Source organism: Thamnophis sirtalis, unplaced genomic scaffold (assembly GCF_051295495.1).
Source record: "Thamnophis sirtalis isolate CommonGarterSnake01/CBP01778 unplaced genomic scaffold, rThaSir2_p1.2 scaffold_7, whole genome shotgun sequence".
NCBI classification, from domain to species: Eukaryota; Metazoa; Chordata; class Lepidosauria; order Squamata; family Natricidae; genus Thamnophis; species Thamnophis sirtalis.
Window position 1 is genome coordinate 55,338,965 of NW_028261387.1, and position 25,277 is coordinate 55,364,241.

General features: G+C 35.2%; 1 protein-coding gene across 2 annotated transcripts in view; it reads right to left on the reverse strand.

Annotated features, from left to right (window-relative positions):
- PLXNA2 (plexin A2) overlaps positions 1-25,277 on the reverse strand; it is a 436,755-nt gene that overhangs the window by 57,883 nt on the left and 353,595 nt on the right. For both annotated transcript variants that reach the window (XM_087720123.1, XM_087720124.1), the window contains exons 15-20: positions 25,098-25,234; positions 15,011-15,178; positions 12,447-12,540; positions 8,039-8,278; positions 5,822-5,965; positions 1,416-1,650 (exon numbers count right to left, since the gene is read on the reverse strand). In XM_087720123.1, coding sequence (XP_087576249.1) covers positions 1,416-1,650; positions 5,822-5,965; positions 8,039-8,278; positions 12,447-12,540; positions 15,011-15,178; positions 25,098-25,234 — 1,018 coding nt within the window. The remainder of the gene's footprint in view (positions 1-1,415; positions 1,651-5,821; positions 5,966-8,038; positions 8,279-12,446; positions 12,541-15,010; positions 15,179-25,097; positions 25,235-25,277) is intronic.

The window sequence follows — 25,277 nt, forward strand, 5'->3', positions numbered from 1 at the left end:
CATCTTTCTGAAATAGGATCAAGTGCTAATCCTTTTCTCCACACATTAGTCAAGCAAAAGATGTCTCTGCATTCAATATACTTGTTACTGTCTTCTGACACATACAGACACTCATGGGAAAAAATCCAAGCTTCTCTGGCTGTAAAAGGGGGCATTTTACATCTATATGTGTATTTGAGAGAGATTGACCAAATGTTTATTTGACAGCTGTATGTGGGGCTCAAGCCCTGTTAAATTTATACTGGATCAAAGGAAATAGGTTAAGCGGCAGGCAGTTACTATGGAAACTACACTTGGACTGCTCACTACTGGAGATGTAGTCAATGAATGGAGAAAAGTCATATTAGGCAAACCAAACAGAGTTGTGTGTACTGTATATATTAATGGGAATGAGGATAGTTAATAAATAAAAAAAAATGCAAGCCTTTATGAAGTTTTATATTGGTTAAGTACAGTGACTGAAATGGATTTATTCTTTGAGCCAATGATATTGAGACAGATATGTACTATGAAATAACTCTTACTGGGTTGATAAAAGGTAATAAGGAATTAAAGGACATGGCCATTTGTCAATGCTATACTTAACTGATAATAGGAACTAGATAGCAATAGCAATAACACTTCAACTTATACACTGATCCATAGTACTTTACAGCACTGAGCATTTTACAATGTCAGCATATTGTTCCCCCAACAATCTGGGTCCTCATTTTATTGACCTTGGAAGGATGCAAAGGGGAGTCAGATTTGAGCCAATTAGAATCGAACTCCAGGCTGTGGGCATAGTTTAGCCTGAATAGTGCATTCTAACTCCTGCGTCACCACAACTCCTAACTAAATGAAGGGCTTAGATGCTAAACAGTTGTCCATTAAGCATGCTTGTGTATATATATATATATATGTGTGTGTGTGTGTGTGTGTGTGTGCGCACACACGCGTGCATGTGTATATGGTGTGAGCATGCATATATTGGCATAATTATGAATGTTTTTGTATGCATATATGCATGAAGTAACATTCTTCAGGAACTATTTATTGACTTAATCAAGGGAGGATGAAAAGCAGTAGATCTTTAGAAGTAACTTTATTACAATGGTCAGGAATTAATAAGCTAATGATATAACCAGTTGAGACACTAAAATGAGCATACCAGCAATTTGTCATGCATTGTATTATATTATTATGCTATAATATTTTGGACTTTTTAGAGCAAAATTGTCAGCATTATTTTCTTGTATTAAGAATTTAAACTGTCTCTTCATGTTTCTGATGGTTTCTGTCACCTAAAACTGATTTCAATGACTCTCTTTCATATACAAATACTATTCAGAAACAATAAAACCAAGTAGTCCCCAGCCTGAATGGATGGCATATTTTACTGGACAGCTGATTTGAAATTAGGGAGTAATACTGACCTTCTTTGCACTCAAGGGCTACCCGAGACTCGAGGTTGTCCATCTGCATCTGAAGTCTCTTGAGTGTGAGATCATTTTCACGAGACTTACGCTTGTAGGCAATGAGGACTATGATGACTATGATGAGAAGAAGACTGCCTCCTGCTGCAATACTGACAATAGCTGGCAAAGTCAGCAGGCTATCTGAGATCACATTCACTGAGCCAGGTGAGAAAATGATGCCACCTACATGCACCTAACCATCAAAGAGAGTCAATCAGAAGATGAATTACATTACAGTGTGTATAGAGATTAATTTGGAATAAAAACAGTCACTTGGAAAGATAACATTTGTACCAAGAAATGTGTTAGTAAGGATTCTGGGAATAGGGTTGACAATGAAAAGGAACACTTATCTTGTATAAGTCCTTCCATTTGTTTACTTGGGAGTTAACGCTTAGATGAAAACTGTTAATTTTTGTCAAGGAGCTGACTTTTTTTAAAAAAAGAAACATATAGTTTTAGGCACTGGAGCCTGACATATTACTGCTGTTCTGGAAATAATTCCCAAAATGCTAAATACGTTTTCAAAGTCATAAAACACTAAACATTTACAAAGTTGTAGATAAGACCTTGCAAGTAACATCCCCATAGAAAGAAAGGTCACATCCTTCTTGAAACACAGCAAAGCCTTTGAGTTGCAACATATTTGTTATCCTTGCACTATTTTCCACATTCCTTTGATTACATGATAACTTCATTTGACTTTCATAACATAAGTTTTCAGCTTTCTTTTATAAACCATGAATATATGAGAATAAGTATTTCATTGACAAAGGAACATAGAGTGAGAGTACAGAAGGCAAAGAAAAAACAAAAGAATAAATGGAAAAACAAGACTGGGGGAGATAGTTAGAGTTGTGAAAGAATAAACTGGTATACACTTTATAGATGTTTAGTTCAAGTGCTTATGATATATAAATCATAGTATTGGACAAATGATGTGAAAACTGCTCCAGATTTCATAATTTAGTCTTTTGCTGTATTTACAATACTATATATATTTTAATATGTCAATAGATGGACTTGATTATGCTTTTGGTTCATCAGATTCATCTGATGAAAAGGGAAGCTTGATTTCATAAATATATCTTTTTGTTATATTTTGATTCAGTTCAGTTTAGAAGGTAAATCTGGAGAAAGTTATCACTAGTCAAAGCTTCATGCAAGTTGTGCTAAACTTCAAAAGTGTTCCCACTTTTATTTTTAAGGAAAAAGATTATGTGCTTTATAAAGTAATCCAAGGCATGTCGATAATAGTATTTTAATAAAATCAAGACTACCAGGGACAAAAGCAGAATTTTTTTTAAAATTACAATTGGACATTATTTTGGTGATATGAAATGACTTCAAATGGAGTTTTAAAAAATGACAATTTTTGTAAAGTCCTCACAGCTTTCAAAACAAGCAGTTCACTAGCTCAAGAAAAATATTCTCCTAAAAATATGCAAGTGTCTCTAAAGGAACAATCTACCCATGGCTCCAGGCTGTATTGATAGTAAAGAAGAAACTAGCAATCTCCAGCAAAATCATTGAGAACAAGATGAGTATGTTCCTCACAATAATGCTGCATTGAATGTAAATGGTGTGAATGAGTAAGTGCTTAAGCAAATAGACTACACATGGCATAGCACAGCCTTCTGTAGCAAATAACTGTATATTCCTAATCTATCTCTACAACAAACTTCACAGTTGTGCATCATCTGTTCTGACATTTAAATAAAAAAGACCAGCTATTGAAATGAAATCACTTACAAGTTAAAATGTCCAATAGAAAGCTACAACAAACCACTTCCATATTGCTAAGGAAACAATACAAATCTGTCCAAAAGGTCATCACAGTTTTAGCTCAGTTTGGGATAGACTTTATTTTTTAAATCCATGCTTATTTGTCATAAATATCTACCATTCCTAAACACGAAGATAACTGCATGCAAGTCATCATTAAAATGAGCCAATATGAAGGTGAGATCATTTGGATCTGCTGATATCTTTGGTGCTGGAAATCCCCTCCCCCCAATATAAAGGTCTGTAACAATGCTACTAATATTCTTCAACTTTTTAACTGTTTTCCCCTTGTGTGATTTGGTGCTTAAGGTCTTAGCATAGAAGTGGGAAGACTCCACTTCTAGACTATTGTTAGCAATAAACAAACAAACAAAGTGTTTTTAAGCAGGTTACTTTTCCACCCCATCTTATCTCACATTTGACGTTACAGAGAAATTTGGGGAATTGCTATATGTCACCTTAAGTTATTGGAGAAAAGGTGTGATATACATCTTACAAATAAGGACATATAGGTGAAACTTGAAAAATTAGAATATTGTGCAAAAGTTCATTTATTTCAGTAATGCAACTTAAAAGGTGAAACTAATAAACGAGATAAGACTCATTACATGCAAAGCAAGATAGTTCAAACTGTGATTTGTCATAATTATGATGATTATTGCATACAGCTCATGAAAACCCCAAATCCACCATCTCAGAAAATTAGAATATTACATGCAATCAATAAAACAAGGATTGTACATAGAACAATATCGGACGTCTGAAAAGTATAAGCATGCATGTGTACTCAGTACTTGGTTTGGGCCCCTTTTGCAGCAATTACTGCCTCAATGCGGCATGGCATGGAAACTATCAGCCTGTGGCACTGCTGAGGTGTTATGGAAGACCAGGATGCTTCAATAGTGGCCTTCAGCTCTTCTGCATTGTTCGGTCTCATGTCTCTCATCTTTCTCTTGACAATGCCCCATAGATTCTCTATAGAGGTCAGGTCCAAAGTCCTCTTGCTCCTCTTTTCTGATGAGAGCAACTTTTGCATCTCATTTGGAAACCAAGGACCCGTAGTATGGAGGAAGAATGGAGAGGCCAATCAAGTACAGTAATCCCATAGTCATTGAACCAGTTTTTGGTGCTTTTGGCAAAAGTTGCTCTCATCAGAAAAGAGGACTTTGGACCAAGGAGCAACAGGACTTTGGACCACTGTATTTCATTAAGACCAGGGTCAACATAGCTATCTACCAGGAGATTTTCGAGCACTTCATGCTTCCTTCCGCAGATGAGCTTTATGGGGATGCTGACTTCATTTTCCAGCTGCCCACACTACTGAAAGCACCAAACCTGGTTCAATCACTGTGGTATTACTGTGCTTGATTGGCCAGCAAACTCACCTGACCTGAACCCCATAGAGAATCTATGGGGCATTGCCAAGAGAAGATGAGAGACATGAGACCAAACAATGCAGAAGAGCTGAAGGCTGCTATTGAAGCATCCTGGTCTTCCATAACACCTCAACAGTGCCACAGGCTGATAGCTTCCATGCCACACCACATTGAGACAGTAATTGCTGCAAAAGGGGCCCAAACCAAGTACTGAGTACACATGCATGCTTATACTTTTCAGAGGTCCAATGTTGTTCTATGTACAATTCTTGTTTTATTGATTGCATGTAATATTCTAATTTTCTGTGATGGTGGATTTGGGGTTTTCATGAGCTGTATGCCATAATCATCACAATTATGACAAATTACGGCTTGAACTATCTTGCTTTGCATATAATGAGTCTTATATCATATATTAATTTCACCTTTTAAGTTGCATTACTGAAATAAATCAACTTTTGCATGATATTCCAATTTTTCAAGTTTCACCTGTATCTTATTTGTTCTGCAAAATATCCAGGGTAATTTTCTCTTACAGATCTGCCAGCAAGCTGATCTTGCCTTCAATTGTAGCATCCATCAGTGTGACCTGAGATAAGGTATGCTGGAGACTTTTGCACCCACTGAGATGCGCTGTTATCTACCAAAGCTCTTGCCCCAATAAAAGTAGTTAGGCTCAAAGGTGTGACAGCTTTTTTTGTCTTTCAATAGCTGCAGGGTATTTTTGTTTGCAAATGAGCAGTTCAGAGTTACAGCTGCTGTAACTATTATTGTTCTATAAAGCCTTATGCAAAATTCATACTGTGCCAGTGTGTGCTTGGATAATAGGTGTATGTATGCACAACACACTAACACATCATGGTGAAAATGTTTTAAAATTTCAACATATTTCTTTATGATATTGTATATTTTACATGTGTAAATTAATGGTAGTTAATTAGCCCTTTGGTCTAATCATATGACCAGATTCATATAATTATTTCAGCAATTTTTATAATGATCCTGAATTAAAGACACTCATGCAAATAAAAATATTACATTTTGAGGAAATTCGTGATATTGGAAATTCTTATCTTCTTTTTAATCAAAAAGCCCCCCCCCCTCTTTGAATAAGAGCTAGATTGGGAATGGGAGTCAACTCTGACATTTGGAAAGTAGAAAAGACAAAAGGTGGAGACAAAAATCTTGATTTTTGAAGCTCACCATAACTTTATGTTGCCCAGTGAGATTTGGAGGTTCACAAAGTAATTGTGTCTCAGAGATGGTGACTGTGCAGGGAGTTTCTCCAATCAGAACAGTATAATTCAGCTTTGCTCCACCTGATGCAGGCGGACACAGATTTTTACCCTAGGGAAAAGCAAAAGCACAATGTTTTATGAAACTCTAGCTAATATGTCAGCTTTTCTATGATTCAACATATATCCAATATTGCGGCACCTATATTACATATCATAAACATCTTAAACATTGATGCATACTTATTTTCTAAAAAAGCTGCAACTGTGATGCATATTTGAGAATACAAGAAATTGTACAACTGAGAGAGAGGAAACTTCCTAATGTATTCCAATGTGTGTGTGTGTGTGTGTGTGTGTGTGTGTGTGTGTGTGTGTTAATTTTTTGGGATTCAGTATTACATTTATCACAATCGGGCTAGGAATGACCATGAAAAATGTCTGCTATCCCTTTCCCTACTGTCCTTTTCTTTTCCATTTACATATCAAAACCAATATGCTATTTAATTGAGGAAACCATAACTGACAGCTAAGAGGCAATTGAGAAATCAGGGGCAGTTCATGGAAACAGCAGTAAGTACAAGAAGCAATCTTGAGAAGGTGAAAAATAAGATGGGGAAAATTAGTCTTTCCTTGCCTGTGATTAAAATGAGTGCTACTCTGGTACATGACTGGCATAGCATGATAAAATACATCTGCTTTCCAGCCAAACATACAATATCAAAATGCACCTATATTTCACTAGCAATCCAAATTCAGATATGGATAAGGAACCATCTGAATATGTTTGTCCATCGCACAGCTTCTCCCATTCCACTAATATTGTGTTACATCAGGAAAGGAGAAACAATTGCTTTACATGAAAGAAAAGGCTTCACTAAAGTTTCAGTGGTACAGAAGGCTATCACACATCATGTACAAAAATAAGACTTTTCACATCAGCACTAAACATGTGAAAGTGGAGACGATATGTTAAATACTTGGAGTGAGACATTTTTAATATAACATTGAACTTTAAACCTGATGTAGGTTTGGTTCTCAAAATACAGTATTGAAAAATGCTGGCAAATAAAAGTGCAGAGTGGTTACATTTATCTTCACAAGAAAGGAATAGTGTTTGAAAGACTTGCAACATATCAGTAAGATTATCTGAAATGTTTTAAAATGTTCTTAACAATTAGATGCTAGGCCCCGTTTATTAAACTTTTGATTATATATATATATATATATATATATATATATATATGTATGTATGTATGTATGTATGTATGTATGTATGTATATGTATATGTATATGTATATGTATATGTGTATATATGTGTATATATGTGTATGTGTATGTGTAAGTATGTATGTATGTATGTATGTATGTATGTATGTATGTATGTATATATATATATATATATATATATATATATATATATATATATATATATATATATATATATATATATATATATATATATATATATATATATATATAGCGCTAGAGCTTAGCCTAGATGTTTGCATGCAAAGGAAAACCTGGATCTCTCTCTCTCCCTCTCTCTCTCTCTCTCTCTCTCTCTCTCTCGATATAGATATAGATACAGATATCAGAGACAGATCAACTTATAGATTCCTATGATCGTAAACTCGTATGTGATAGAAATACACATGTCAAACAAAATGTTTTGTGATGTATTTTGTATTGTTGGAAGGGGCAATGTAGGCAACAGGGGGAAGGGCACAGTCTGCCATATATACATCAAATACCTTGAATTATATATTTGTGTTAAATATCGGGTTACAAATACATAAGAGGTTTGCATTACTATATCAATTGGGTTTCTTTTCTTTTTTTGTCATTGTGAGATTTGCAAATGCCTATGAAGGAAATAAAGGAGTGATAGCAAAGAGAACATTTCAAGTTTATTTTTCAAGTTTTCCTAAAGAAATTCAAATCAACCCCTCTCCCAAATATTTCTGTGTCAAATCAAAATCCTACAACAATTTTCCAAGATAAAATTTGACAATTTGTAATTTTTGCAGAGGTTATGATTTTAAACATTCAGATATAATCTTCTTATATAACTAAACAATACAGAAACGAGAACAAGTTTTTACATGTAGGACAATACTTTTTCCAGGGTAAATCTGAATTCGTTTATGTAAACAAGTCTCCTGGATTGTGTCAACACTTTACCTTCAGGATAATGGGTGATCCTGGCTTTTGGTCCAAGATGCCAGTAGCACTCAAAAGTTCAAAGGTAGGGTTTGGATAATAAATAAATTTTGTGTCATTATAAATCAATAAAGATTGAACATTATTAAAGATGAATCCAATTTCGTCAGGTCTTTCAACAGCATCCAGACCTGGTCGGTACTGTGATGTAAGTGAAGGAGCCAGGCAAGTGAGGGTGGTAGTATTCACAACTTTACAAACCTGGAAGAACACAATTAAGGTAGGGTTATACCTTGAATAAAATATTTTTCAATTATTGGCACATCATGATTCTACCTTAATTATTTTGGCAAGACTGAAGTATCAAATCTGTTTTCAAATCATGTGATAATTTGTTCTGTCATCAGTCAGGAAGAACATTCTGTGAGAATGACTCTAGAAGTGAAATATAAGATTTTTATCTCATTTTATTTACTACCATTTTTAAAAATACCCTGCCTATATAGAAAATAACCAATGGACATCCAAGATACTGGAAAGCTGGATAGAGCTTTAGTATACAAGAAATAATCAGTGTTATATGGAATCTGAAATAGAAAGATACAGGTTTTTTTAAAAAAAATATTAAGAATGGATTATAGGTTTTGTCAGAATGATAGCTGGAAATGATACCAGATTCAGGGATTGGAAGACAATTTTTTACTAAAATAGCACATGATCCTTTGATTATATAGACCACAATCTAATAGTGACTTATTTATTTAAAATTCACCTGAAATATATCAGATCTGTTCTGCCACCTACATCTTCCTCTTATGTTCAAGACAACTTTTTTTGATCAATACTGTATATTAGAAGATGTGGCAACTTGTGAAATGTGCAATGAACCTGCCACAATTGAGTTCTTATACTTCAACATTACCACAGTGCCATTGAAAATAAAATGAAGCACTACACAGGAAAAGAAATCAATGCTTCACATTTGTGTTTACAGGTCAGTGAAGATCATGTTAGCAAATCTTCACAAGATATCATACTTATTAGCATGATATTCCCAGGCATCAAAGGAATAGAAAAGGGATTTTGAATAACCTAATCTGTTTATATAGATTTCTAATATGCATTAAGAATGGGATCTAAGAGTAAGACCAATTTAGTTATAAACATACACATGCACACTGTAAAGGTAATAATAGCATTCAAGTTAAAAGAGATTCTTCCTTCCTTCCTTTTCTTTCATCACTAAGTTTTCTTAATATTCAATTTTGCAGCTACCAAGATTGTTGGATAAGCAGGTAAAAACAGCCAGGAAAGTGATTGAAGCCTGGGAAGTAGGCCCCTCATCACTCAATAGAAGTACTGAATTGCCACCAGCCTATCAAGTATTTAGAATGTGAAGGCTGGGGAGCACAAGCAAATGACAGCTAACGATTCAAAAGCCAGTCATCAACACACTCCAATCAACATCTAAAAAGTCATTTACAACAGGCACTGTAAATACCACAAACTGTCTAGAGAGAAGTTCCCTGAAGATGGGCTCCACCACAAGTCTGAATGATCAGAATACAAAATCTCAGGTCCCAGTGATCGACCCTTATTGGATCCTGCAACGTCTAAATTTCTTTGAAATGATAAGATCAGACTGCAAATAACTGTATGTAGTCACTAATTTCACTGTTTCTGGTATAATATTGACAGAAGTAGGAAAATACTTCAACAATTAATGTTCAAAAATAATAATCGGAAGCTTCCTTGTTTTTCAGATTTGTGTGAAAACTGACAACACACACAAACACAAAAACAAACAAACAAACACACACACACACACACACACACACCCCATAATCATTATAAAAGTCCATGGGTTGTCTAACCAAATATTCCAGCAGCGTGTCTCTATATGTTTTTCAACAATCTGACATTTTATTTTATCATGTTCTTACTAATTAATATCCAACCCTATCAAATAATCAATTTTACCAGATCTGTATTTCAAATACTGCCAGTGACATGTTCTTAGATAAAATTATATTTCCATGTTGTAAAATGAAGCTGTTTCCTTATACAACAGCTCTGTAAATTTATAAAAAATCCAGAAAGTTTGATTTCTTTATGTTGTTCTAGATGTTTTGCAATATGATATAATTCACAAACATAAAACCTCCTAAACCATCACAATTTTAAGAAGCAAGATGCAGGTACATTTTTGCTCTGCTTGAATTATAGCCAAGTCTTTGGATGGGAACTATGAGAAAGAATCTTAAAACTTAAAACTGAATGGCAGTGCTTCTTCTATGAAGTTACATATTAAATTACATCTCCTTACTTGAAACCAACACTGAACCAACATAAAGCCCAAATATTAAATTAACAATAAGGTTTTAAAAATATGAAAACTACCAACTATATTAAAAGTTGTGTTTATGAACGAAGTAAACTACATGGCTGAAAGTTCACAATTTACATTTCTAATGTAATGGCTTTTTTACAGTGGTATTCTTGAAAATACAGACAAAATATTTGCAGATCACAACAATTAATCATAAAATCATATATTAATTATATATTGATGCAACAACACTGAATGTCTATGATTCATTGACTGAATCAATGAAATACACCATCTAAGAAATCTTTCAGGCCCTTGTGGTCAGAAAGTAATTGTGCCCTTACAATGAGATTATGTCTATTTCTCACCCTCCTCCTTTTTTCTACATACAGCTGCATATGTAGATTTTAAAATTTGCCCACAAAGGCCGAGTTTGATCTAAATGCTGACAAATATACGAACAGCTGTGGAGCCTTTTCGTTAGTCACAAATGCATTTGTCATGGATCAGAGATACATTGTTTGGCAATGGAAATACAACATAAATCACATTGCAGTGTTAATTCTAGTTTGAATAATAATAAAAAATCCTTCAGGAATACAAGCATTTAAAACAATAGTCTAAAATGGGAGTTTTTAAAAAGAGCTTATATAGAGGTTAACGTCAAGAAAGGGCATAGGTACATAAAAACTTGAATTTGTGAAAATTGCTATTGTGCTGAAGATCTGGATGGAAACAAATACACAGAACAGAAGCTATGTCACAGGATAGTGATGTAGAGAGATACATCTACAAGCTGGTCTGGGACAGAGCCAATTTTACAATTAAAAAGTCTCTTCCATCACTTGCTTCTCTGATAGTTCGCCAGGATTGTTCTGTTCAAATGAAGCAGGTGTTCAGAAGGGTAGAGTCAGTAAAATATCACTACCATTGTTGTTGTTGTTTTTTCAACCTTGTTTACTAAGAGCATCTCTGCCTTCTGCTGCTGGCTTTTTGTATGCATTGAATGATGTATGGTGGGGCCTCACAATGACACAAGTACCATATGCTGTCATTGTTCCCTGTTAAATGCAATTTCTATATACAGTATGATAAGGCTCCGTGGAATAAAATAAAAACAAACTGTTAAGGTTATCCATGATAAGGACTCTAAAATGGAATCTAACCAATGTAACATAAAATATAGCTGCTCATGCAGTTTTAAGAACATTTAGGATGTAGGGATTATGAAAAAGCATAGGACGTGTGAACTCTCCTGGAGACCTTTCCCCTAACTTTTTATATCTCCTTCTATAAGCTATATTCTGCTTTAATCAGTTCACAATGTTTAACTTTATTTTTATCCTGCCTTTATTATTTTTTATAAACAACTGAAATGGTTGAACATATCTAATATTCCTTCCTCCACATGTTTTTCCCACAACAATAATCCTGGAGGTAGCTTGGCCTGATAGAGAGTAACTGGCATCCATAGGGAGGAAGAATGAAAAAATGGCAGGATGGTTGGTGTGGCATCAGAAAACAAGATCCACTGTTTTCATATGTATGTAGAAAATTTAGCAATAACTTCATAGGAAAGCAAAAATTTCCATCTCATATAGCAATAGCAATAGGATTTAGATTTATATACCATTTCACAGTGCTTTACAGCCATCTCTAAGCAATTTACAGAGTCAGCATATTGGCCCAACAATCTGGGTCCTCATTTTACCATCCTTGGAAGGATGGCAGGTTGAATCAACCATGAGCTCAGGAGAATTGTTGGCAGTTGACAGAATTAGCCTGTAAGCCTGCATTCTAATCACAGAGCCACCATGGCTCCTTCCACTGTAGCCAAACTTATGTTAAATGCTATAATAAATTAGAATCAAATCCATATTAAAGAAATACTTATTAGAATGAATTTTGATTATTATGAATGCAATTCTTGTGTCTCATTAACAAAATAGATTAGTGTTATATTTGAATAAAAATCCTTTCTTTTTCAAGAGATTAAAGATAGTTTTGAAAAACAACCAGCCTACAACTTGTAAATCATACAAGAATCATGCAACCATTGGGTTAAGAAAATGTTAATCTTTGGTAAAAGCAGATACTTACATTGACAGATTCTTTGCCGTTGTACTTCACTCGGATTCTGGGCTCTTGTATAACATCCAGGTTAGATCCCATAACAATGACAGGCGTGTGGCCACTGAAGAAAAGCAGAAGTCTTTAGGTTAATGAGGCTAATATGTCAAGAGGAACTCGGGTCAAGCTCAGTGTCTATATTTCTGGTAAACACAAATGTTTATCTCAGTTTATCTCACATTTTCTACAGATTGAATAGGGTGACAAGAGTGCATTAATACACAATTGAGTGCATTGATATTCCATTGCTTTGACTCTATCTACAGTTGTCTCCCATAGTAATGCTTTTTGGTTTCACCTGTCCCCTAAGTGGGTAGTTATTTTGCCATGTAACATTTCTTAGATATGTTAACAATGGATGCTAAGGAGATGAAAATGAGCCCAAAATGAAAATATGGAGATCATTTTTTGCTTCAAACCTTCTAGCTCAACACAATACAATAACACTCATTTGAAAGTCACATTTTATTTCTAGCCTTTAACATGGCAGATGTGTTGGGAAGTAATGGATAGTGAAATAATTGAATGGGGAAGAATCAAACAAAATCAGCTGATATTAACAAGGTTGCATTTACAAACTATTTGACAGTGATTTATTTCTATTATGTCATTTTTGGGGTGATCTTTCAACCTACTTTTGATTTTAGCCTCTCTAATTCCTAAGGAAGGCCTGAATGCCTAATTCAGCCCAGTATCTGCCTTGACTGTTGCTTCTGACTAAGGTTATTCTGAGTTTCTCCAACGATTAATTGAATGTGCATTAAAAATCTACCAGCCCTATCTAATCAATTTCCAGAGTACTCCTTTCCCAGATATAAACAGAGAAAACTAGGATGGAAAGCATCTGTTGTCATTCAAATTGTTTTTGTTCTGCCTTATGTGCATCTAGAAAATTAGAACATTATTGAGTACCTAATTAAATAGGAATGAGAAGTTACTAAACCATGTTAATCTAATATATTCAAAATTGCAGGTTTAAAGCTTTAATATTCCAGTTAAGATCTTCAGTTCCATGTTTTTCTTCAATAAGTATTGAAGCTCACCACAATGCTTCTTCCTGAAGCCAGTCTTGAATCTTCTGAGAAATCACTATCCATTTCTATAAGCTCACACTCACATTTCATCTTTTGTATGTCATATTGTATGCAAGTCAGAAAAAGCTAATCGCAGTGCAAAAACTGATCAGGGTTTTAGAAAGTATTCAATCAATAACTACTATAGAGTACACTTCTGGGATATAGCTATGCATCTTAGGTAATTTCATGCATGAACTTTTTTTCTCCTCTTTTTGCATTGATTGCCACTGTTTTTGTTTTAGCGCTGACTCTAATGTTTTTTAAGAAGAAACCTTTAATGAGCAATTGTGCATTTCTTCAGCAGATGGAAGTGATCATGGGGTTCCATTTGCTCTCCTAGAATCTTCACAGATTGCTATGGTTTTAATTCAGCTGAATTAGTAACTCTGATTTTTTAACTGGGTGGTGGGAAGAGATGCTTTCATTACCCTGCAACAATATATTGAAGCCTGTGGATAGGAGATCCACTTATTTCAGATACTTTGTTGTTCTTTTGCAATAGATTGAAAAGGATGAAACATTTTCAAATAAGTTTTCGCATCTACTTTTTTTTGGCTTGACAAATGCAAACGGTGTGACCATTTTACAAATATAATTCTTTAAATTGTCTAGACCTTTTGAACCCAGGAAATCAGGGGAATGGATATGCCATACTCCTTGAAGGATCAGACCTTTATTCATAAATCTTCTGTATTTACACAGGTGGAATAAATCCTCTAGGAACTGTGAAGCTGGGTGCTGACAACTGAGAGGAAAGCAAATGAAGAGAATTATAAATTATACCTTTCTCTCACTGGGAACCTGGCTGTTCAGTGCTAAGACACAGACTCTGTTTTCTTTTCTGTATTGAAGGGCAGTCTCAAACCAGCATTTATAAAGACAGTGTTGATTCTAAAGTCATCACCCATAGTGACATGGTTTCAAAATTTGAACAAAGCTTTTGTTGAATTTTAAAAATGGTAATTGCTAAAAAAAAATCCTGCCATACCTGTGAAATCTGTCCCCATCAAAATTGTACTTGGATGTATTGTTCTTCCTGGGATGAAGAACTTTCATTTATTTGAAGATAATTATCAAATATTTCATTTTCTTTGACAAGACAAAGAATTTTCAGCTGATTCTAGCTGGTAAATAATTTTTGCAAAATTGCTTTTGGGAGGGCTGTAGATCGTTGAAAATATTTATGAAGAAAAAATTGTACCATGCCTTTTAGATGTGCTCAAGTAACAATAATGCAAGTTTTTTCTGTCCAATTATTGTTTTGTTTGAATTATTGGGGGGGAAATAGGGAGTATCCTGACTAGAGGTACATCCTAAATAGACACTAGTAAAAAAAAGTGCAGAAATCATTTGGTTTTGAAATTTCAACTTGGTTGAATTTCTATTTTGTGAGGAATTATTTGGACCCTGCTTCAAGTGATTTGTTTCTTGATACAATATTATAGGCAGTTTAGGTACCTGGCTATGCTCCATTCAGGCTCAATCCGATGAACTTTTGGATCATCAATGTATTCAAATTGTAATGTGCTCTCTAGCTGGGCCCGGTCCACGCTGACAGAAACATGCACTGGTCCAAGACCATGGGTAGAAGGTGCAGACACACACATAATCTCATTAATTGACCTCCTATAAGGGAGAAAGAAATCTTTGGTTAAAATATGAACAAAGAATAGCATCACTTATTGGCAACAATGGGAATCTTTGGGATTCATTCTAAAACAGTTGAATAATAATATTTCAGTGAGATATGATTTTTAATAGATAAACTCTAGTAGCTATTTTATAGTCATGACCCACAAAAGCATGAATATTCATGTATTTTCAGCTGAAGTCATTTTTATTTCTGCATACAATAAGCATACTTCATTTAAAGTTTGGATTGTAATTAAATCATGATTAAAAATTCTGATGCTGCAGTTCTCATTTTTTGGAAACATGTGGGAAGGCCCTGACTTTACAATCTTGGAATTCACATCTGCTGAAGTATAAGTATCTGCCAAAATTTTGTTTTCTGGAAAAAAAAACCTGGACTGAATAAATTCGATAATATGTATTAATTTCATTTATTTATATTACAAATGTGTATGCCATCTATCCATAAATGACTTTGCATGGCTTAAAATTAAAGATGTACAAAATATCAGTTTCAGAATGGAACATTCCAAAATATTACTGTAAAGCTTCATTTTGATTCCATGCCCTTCTACTGTTCTGGGAGTGATTTATTGCATCTGTGTGGTCTGGAGGAAAAACAGAACACTATATTTCTGAAAGCAACATTTTGCACTTCCATCTCTACTTCCAATATAAATATAAATATGTTTGTGTGCATGTGTTATTCATAGATGATTTGGGTTAAGAGCAGGGGTGGGTTTCAAAACTTTTTACTACCTATTCTGTGGGTTTGGTCTATTTTGTCAGTCTTGGCAGTCATGTGACAGGGTGGGCATGGCCAGCTTGATGTAACTCACCAGATGTCATGGATTAGGTAAAATGTAGTGAAGCTCACTTAACAATGCTCTTGCTTAGCAACCAAAATTTTGGCCTCAATTGTAGTCATAAATCAAGGTCTATCTCTGCCTTCCTCTGCATGGCAGTCTTGTTCCAGTAAACTCATTCTCTTTTCTGGCAATTTTCTTCTCTGTTAGAGGAAAATAATCCAAACTAATCCAAAATACCCCCCCCCCCCCAAATAACTGCTGAATGTCACTTTGCAAACCTGAGCAGCTTTTCAATTTAAAGTAGGATTCCAAAGTTTGCAGCTTTAAGACTTGTGGACTTCAACTCCCAGAATTCCACAGCCAGGCATGCTCAGTTCTGATTTAAAGTGACAGCATTTGTTTTTCTCCTTTACTGAATCTCCTGCAGAAAAGTAAGTTTCCTTCCTTCTTCCACCCTCCCTCCCTCCCTCCCTCCCTCTGTCTTACTTTTTCCCCCCTTATCTGAACCGGCAGGGGGAAAACTTTTTTAAAAAAAGCTTCTGATGGGAGAACAGATTCGGGGGCGTAGCCAAACCACCATTTTTACTACTGGTCCTAACTGGTGATTGGTGACTTTGGACCAGTCACTCTCTCTCAACCAGAGGTGGGTTCCTCCCTACACAGTCCGTTATGCCAGAAGAGGTAGTGAAAATCTGGCATACCGGACTATATAGGGAAGAACCCACCTCTGATTGAGAGACAGTGACTGGTCCAAAGTTGCCAGTTGGCTTTCATGCATAAAACAGGACGTGAACTCACAGTCTCCTAGTTTCTAATCTAGTGCCTTAATCACTAGATCAAACTGGGTGATCATATAAATATCTATAACTCTAAGAAGCCCGAAGGGACCTGTAAAATATTGCACACACACACCAGATGGCTAGATTAAAAAAAAAAGATTATACCAATTTTGCCCAGTGTCTTTAATGCTAATCTTGAGATAAATGACATAAACTTGAAAACTGCAAAAGAAATTTCAACCCTTCATTTTTTTTTGTACATTAAGGTTGAGTTTCTTTGAATAATTTGAAATGCTTTCCCCCAGCTTTTTTGTCATATGAGCTGAGTTTCTATTTAAACTAATAATTGTGCTAGAATGTAATCTGGATCCACAAGAGGAGGGGCTACTTTCCAGAAAGCAAAGAGGCAATGGAGCTTAGAAAATTTGGTCTACAAGAAGAGGGTTAAAATGGCTCTTCCCTGGCAGTTCCCAGTGTATATTTATAGTTATACAGATAATTGCTTTACTCTGGCAAGATTCTGTCTATGGATGATGAAACTACTCAGAATTAACTCCATGTGTCATTTTTGGCTCTTGGGACTGACATCGTGGACTTATTTTCTATTTTTCCTTCTAGCCCCCTCTAAACTATAATGTAGGAGATCTGCCAATCAACAGAAGCCTGTTCCATTTAGACGATCTCACCAATCATAAGAACATTTGCATATTCACATAGGAAAGACAAAGTTTGGATTGTGCTGTATGCATGTGCAAATATAAGAAAGGAAGGGGGGAGCATGGAATAAACGTCTTTTACATCAATTATTTCCTTCCTATTCAAAATCATCATCAAAACCATTTAATCCCCAGAGAAGAAAATATTAGGAAATCTTGTTTTTTTTCCACTATGTATGTGCTCAGCAGGAGGTGAAGGGAAGGGAAGGGGGGTGCAAGATAGGATAACAAATGGCAGTAAAAAAATGAAGTTACTCAAATATGAGCCTTCATCTCCCTTTCTTGAGTCCTATTTCTGGACATAATAATGGTGCCAAAAACAATAATTATATGGTACACCTAGTTATGCTTACAGATACATTCCTGGTATGAAGATGTATAGTCAAAAAATGGAACACTGGTGATCCTTGCCTTTTTTTAAAAAAAACCTGTTAGAACCATCAATAATTACAATATTAAATTGTGAACTACTTGAGTAAACAAATTAAATATACAACATAAGCTTTAATTTATGCTTAGTATTTGGCTCCTTTCATTGGAATAAAGGATGAACAAATAAATTAAAATGTTTTATGGATTCTTCTGTTCAGGTTTCAGACCAGGTACTCCAGAAATCTGCATCCTGATTTTTAATATCCTCACAAAATTCATAATCTTCTGATGTACCCTTGGAAAATACAAAGGTAAAGGATCTAATAAGTGTTATACCCATGCAAACCTTAGGGATATGTTAAGTTTTTGTTCTATCCCCAGTGTTTTGGATGGTGCTATATTTCTTAAATACTTTATCATGAGCATAGTGGATTTTGTACTACACTTTTCCAAATAATTAAATATTAAGTACAACATCCTGTGGTTATATGAAGAGAACTGGAATTGATATATTGTATTTGAAAAGAAAAAAATACTGCAGGATGCATTTTTTTTAAAAAAAACATCATTCTGTTTCTTTGCCCAAAAGAGTAAAAGGGAGTTCCTGGTCTGAAAAAAAAATCATAAATTTGATTCAAAGGATGGGCAAAGATATTAAAGAGTAAAGAAATAGAGAAGGAATAATAAATAAATGATAACACGGATAGAGGGAAATGGGCAATGTAAAATAAAAAAAAGAGAAAAGACGTAGGCTATGAATTGTCACATCACCATGCAGCCTGGCCATAACAACAGACAATTTAGGGGAACTGGAATCCAGTCCTCTATCTATCAGTGGCCTCGTGTGAGAATAGGCATTTTAACATGCCATAGACCAGACTTCAGAGAAATCTGCTTAGTCCTTGTATAAGATCCAAAGCGACACATCACTGCTGGCAAAGAGTTACTGCAAGCTCCCTGTGATCAGTTAATTAGCTTTCTGCGCTATTACCATGTCGTCATGGTGAATTTCTCCACTCCTCCGATCAGAGGCAGGAGAATAGAAAGAAGCTGTAATTACAGTGAATCTCATTAGAAACTGCTTCATCTAATCAGTCTCCTGCACATCATGAGTACATGCCAAGTTCATCACCTATAAACCAGGCAGTTTATGGAAGGAAGAAAGAAAGAAGACCATGTCATGACCTTGTATGGAAAGGCAGGGATAAATAGTATGCTGTTAGATTTTAGAAATGTTGTTTACTAGATTATATGGGCAAATAAATGATATAGTGAATTAGAAAGAGTTCTTAAATTTAGCCATACATTTAATGGAATATTTATGTTGCATCAAACAGACATTATCATTTATTTATTCCAAACTTTTCCTTAGCTGCAAATAGAAAAAAAGGGGGAAAAATGCTTGGGTTGATTTATAAATTCTAATTTATAAATTCTAATGGTGGTATATGCCACAAAGAAGGAATAATGAAGATAAATAATTTGTGACTTGGGTGCCCACAAGACTATACCTGAATGACAAACTATGAAGAATGTGAAAGGACCATCAGTATTTATCAAGTGACCAAGTGGGCTGGTTTTGTCTGGCTTGGATATCTGGGGAAGTGTGAGGATTGTTGAGGGGGCATGGGTCTGTGGCAGGGTTGGGAGCTAGCTGACCGATTTTGGAAAAGTCCAGGCAATGTCCTGCTGTGACAACCTAGAGGGCAGGAACTATCTTGTCCCATTAGTGATTCTGTGTCTGAAAGGGGAAGGTGACCAATTCCATGCCCTAAAGGAATCTGATGTAACTAATGTAGCCAGATGGCTTAATTGCCGAGACTTTGCAGCCCTTTGGAAGCTATGCCAGTCTGCTTCCTAGAAAAGTAACTAGATTTATGATTGATGGTTGGGAGGAAGATTGGGATTGGACTGAAAGTTGATTGTGGGGCACAATGGTGAAGGAAGGGAGGGAACCGACCCATTTATTTTACCCCTCCCCCAGAGATAGAAGGATGGGATGGCTTGTCAGAATCACTAATGGGACAAGATAGCTTGTCTTAGGTTGATGACGTTGCATGTTTGTTGCCCTATGTTTGATGAGTATAGAGTATAGAGGGAGATGGCATGATAGGTTTTGAAGGTGAGTTGGTAGGAGATGGTTTAGAAGAGTATGTGGTCAGGAGCACCTTTGTACTTACTTGCCATTTGAATATGGAGGATTTGTGTTTGTCTTGTGAATGGAAACACTAATGGTTGATGGTTGAGGGGAGGAAACAGGGAGTAGGGACCCTATTCAAAATGACCCTAATGACTTCTAGATCAGAAGGAATTGATGAAACATCTGAAGGGTTGTTGTAATCAGTTCCATTAGGTAAGCCAATAAAGAAATCAATTCTATAGGATGTCTATATTTTTTAAAAACTGAGATTGACTATAATTACAGAATCTTGCAAGTTTTATTTTGCTGTATCTCCTCCTCCTCCTTAAAGGTCAATAAATTAGGGAGGTGTCTGTCCCAGCCACTTCTGAATATTATCTGTATATTATGGACTTAACATCAAATCTGGAAAATTTCTGCCTTTCAGCTTCAGAGGCCCCTTGAGGAAGTTGACTATCTGGACCATTTTCAATGCAGATTCAGCCTGGAATATGGTACAGAGATACAGTAGCTTTGATCACACTGGTTAGTTACTTGTGGCAAGTCCTGGATGTGTGGTGCCTCTATCCTGATGCTTCTTATCTCTTGGTGGCTTTTGCTATCATTGACATAGTATCCCGATCTGCCTTTTTCTTTAGGCATTTGAGTCTAGTTTAGTGCAATTTTGATTGTTTAATTATTATATCTGGTTATTTTATATGTTGGGTTGTTTAATGTTGTATGAATATCTTTACTTTTTATTGTTTGCTTTGTAGTAGACTGCTCATCATTGCTGGGTGACCTAATACTTCCATTAAATATAAATATATATATATATATATATATATATATATATATATATATATATATATATATATATATGTGTGTGTGTGTGTGTGTGTGTGTGTGTGTGTGTGTGTGTGTGTGTGTGTGTGTGTGTGTGTGTGTGTGTGTGTGTGTGTGTGTGTGTGTGTATGTACATATATGTACATATATATACATATATACATATATGTATATATACACACACATACACACACACACACACACACACACACACACACACACACACACACACACACACACACACACACACACACACACACACACACACACACATATATATATATATATATATATATATATATATATATATATATATATATATATGTTATATTTATGCTGATAAATAAATAAAGGGAGACTAGTATAGATCTATTTCAAGCTATTTAGCTCTCATCAGCTAGCCACACCCTTGTTGGGAATCGAACCTGTGCTCTATTGCCTCTCAGGCAGATGTGTTAACCATTGAGCTACAGAGCTCGACTCCTTATCAGCCAGCCAGGGTGAGAGGTATATATTTAAAGTCACAACCCCTGGTATGCCCAAATATGGGAGGAAGGTCACACTTCCACTCTCTGTCTTCAGCTCGTCACAAGAGTCCATGCAGACAGAAACCCAATATATATATATATATATGTTTTTATTTGTGCACAACACAAATATAACAAAGGCAACAGTAAAAATATTGGGTTTCTGTCGTGATGGACTCTTGTGACGAGCCGAATGACAGATGATGGAAGCAGTTAGCTTCCTCCCATAATTGGGGCTTACCAGGGGTTGTAAAAAATCATATTCATATATATATATATATATATATATATATATATATACATACATACATACATACATACATACATACATACATACATACATACATACATACATACATATATATATATATATATATATATTCTGATAGTCAACAACAGCAGAAAGATTACTAGTAAAAGATATCCAAGTATGTTTTTATGCTAATGAATTATGTGATACCTCTGTTTGTACGTTGGCCAACAGAGCTAATGAAACCATGTAATCAAGAGGAACTCTGCAAACATCAATATTGCATCCCAGAGTCCGTTGAGACAGTTCCTGCATAACTCTAGGATCAAAAAGTTATTTGAGAAGCAAATGCCATAAAGAAAAAAAACCTCCTCTGTAGATAAGAAATGAAAAAACCCCTGTAATGTAACTATGCACATTTCTTCCTATCTGTTCCAAAGGTATAAATGAACTCTGTCCTATTAGATAAGGAGATACTAAATCAGTTAAATCAAGTCTACTCATTAACATGTCATTCCTTATCTCTCCTTTTCAATCCAGGCACAAAGTGGATGCTGGGATGTTTTATCTCTTCAGATGCTGAAGAAAGCAGCACTAATATGAAAAGTCTCAGTAATTCAGCTTTGGAAATGTTAGTTATGCTGCAGGCAAATTGTACAAAAGCAGCAGCAAGTGGCATGCAAATCCCTCACTCCTTGCATCTGATTAACTTGCATCAAACATCATGGAACATCATTCCCCCAGAGATTAGAACAGCTCCCACTCGAATACTCTTCCAGAAGGCCCTGAAGATCTGGTTCTGCCAGTGGACCTGGGGAACCCAGAGCAGGATAGAGCCCTTTAAATGGCTCATGTGATTTGCTGTCGCAGAGTGTTGGTGTGTGATTTTATATTATACTACATTAATTTATTTTATTATTCTTATTATTTTAAATGTGGTTTTATATTCAGTAAGCTGCCTTGAATCATCATGGTTAAATAGGTGGCAATAAAAACAAACAAACAAACAAACAAACAAATAAAGTTCAGGTTGGAAGGAACAACCAAAAGGCTTTTTTATTTCCTGAAACAGTTCCTTAAATTTCCTATTTCTTTACAAGAAGATATGTCCAAGCATCCTCTTATTTTAACCACAATAAATTTTCTCCTTCAATTTATGTTTCATTTTATTTTCATCAGGAAACTAAATTTATACATGGAGTTTCTACATGGCCTTCAGACTCCTGGCACCAGGGGTGGTATTCACTTACCTTCCCTACTGGTTAGCAAATGTGAGTGCATACGCAACCTCTGCATATGCACTCAGCCTTTCATGCATGCTCTTTTGGCAAAAAAGAGCCTAAATGGGATGCCATAGAACCGGGGCGGGTGGGAGGGACCACCTGCAATTTCCAATACAGTTCAGGCAAACCAGTCAGAATCAGTAGCATACCACCTCTGCCTGGCACCCATATTGCGGTACATATGGATGAAGGAGATGGGTTTGTATCATGAACCAGGCCACAGTCTTACTTGCTTTGACACCTCTACACCGTTGATACTGAGTCTAATTTAGGAGCCTAGGAACCCAGCTTGACACTAACTGGCAGGGACTCTTCAGGTTTTCTAATGGAAATATTTCTCATTCCACTTGGAATTTCCAACTAGTTGTAAGCCGCCCTGAGTCCCCCCAGGGAAAAGGGCGGCCTATAAATAAATAAAAATTTCAAATTATAAACTCCTCTAACCAATTTCATAAAGACTATAGCATGATATATTTTTGGACTATTGCCATGAATATTACAGAAAGTATTTGGGTTTGGGTTTATTAAATGATTCATTTTGTCATCAGAGTACTACATGCTTATTAAACATTCTTATTTGTGATTTTAAGTTTTCTTGAATTTCCCAATTCAACTATATTATATAAAGCTTGTTGCCCAACAGGTTATTATTGTTCATTGTAGTTTCAGAAGAAATCTCAAACCATAATTTATATTTTAATAACAAACACAACACAGTAATTAGTAGATGAAGCATGTTATGCTGTTATAATATTTTTGTTACATATATATATTGCTTGATATATTCAAGTGAAGTGTAGGTATATTAATATTAAACTGAAGCCTTTGATTTACACATTTATTTCAAAGTGTGAATGATCCAAATATTTTGAAGGGGAGGAGAGAGTCATGTGTTGACTTTACACAGTTGTTCTAACTTCCAATCTGGAGTGACAGAGCATATTCCACTACTCTTTGAGCATTCACATAATTAAGGACCCAGGTTTTAGATCTTGGGGAGAATTTTCATGCACTATGAAGACTCTTCACTAAAGATGATTGATCTCTATCTACATGTGAAGAATGACAGAAACAGGCTGACCGCTGGATAAATTTTAAGCATCCTAAAAGGGAATTTCTTCTTGAGGTAAATGTTGAATTATTACTTAGAAATTTTTGTGAAATCAATTTGTACACATATTAAGATTTTAGAGGAAGATGATTTTTATTTCCATGACTTTACATTGAACATTGGTTAAATTAATTTAAGCAATTTAGCCTCTAGTCCTTATAAAGCCTGGACAGACTTTGTCAATCTGAATTGTATCAAGGATATAAAACCATACTCATATATTGCCCAATAATTTCCATAATAAAGTTGAGGGTTCAGTACAAAATAATTGTTTGCAATGATTTTACATTCATGCAAAATTTCAATCATAAAAATTGAACATTGACTACTTTGATTCTCTGATATCAATCAGTATGCTATATAGGTCTAATTAAACCTAGTATTATTTTATGTAACTGACTACAGAGCAGAAGTATATTTTGTTCATAGATATTTCATTATCACCACTGTAGCATGTCCTTTGTTTAAATACACAAAATTAGAATATATAAATTTATGGTGCTTCAAGTTTAATAGACATGACAAAAATGCAACATTGCTTTTTTTGGTAAGAAGTAACAAAAGAGATATATTTTTATCACTTTAAAAATATAGAAACTAAAGCATAGATTTGTGAATTCTAAAAGAAAAGAAAAGTAAAGCTTCATTCTTAATTTCTGTCACTCAACCTCTTTCCCATCGCACTGGGAGGCAGGCACACCTGCTGCTTTCATAGTTAGAATAACAATAAGAGAATGGAAAGAGATGCCTGCTTCTCCCCCCCTTTTTCCCCTTCTAGCTCTCTTTTAATTTTGTGCTGAGAAAAAATGGGCTGGAAAACATGTAAAAGGATTTGAGCAACAGAATATGTAGGAGACTTGGGGTAGAAGCAGGATTTTGATATACAAAAGGAAAGCAATAAATAAAAGTAATCAGCATAAACTCAATTCACTGTTATGCAGCGTTCATCAAAATCAGCAACAGTATAGTTCAAGGTGATTTATTAGACGTTAAGTGTTTAAAGTTGGTGTGGCTTTAACAATGCCTGTGGAAGTTCAGTTAAGTTTGTTTAGAACATATATTCACATAAACTCAAACCTCCCCCCCCCGCAACTCTCTTACCCATAAAACTCGCAGGTCTGATTACCCAGCAATACTGACACACTGCTGCCAGCTCCCAGAAAATGGCCAGTAATGGTCACCATAGTCCCTCCTGACTCTGGTCCACGGCTGGGACTCAAATAACCCACAGCAGGATTCTTGGAAAGGAAACAAAACAAAATATAAAACAAGTTCAATTGT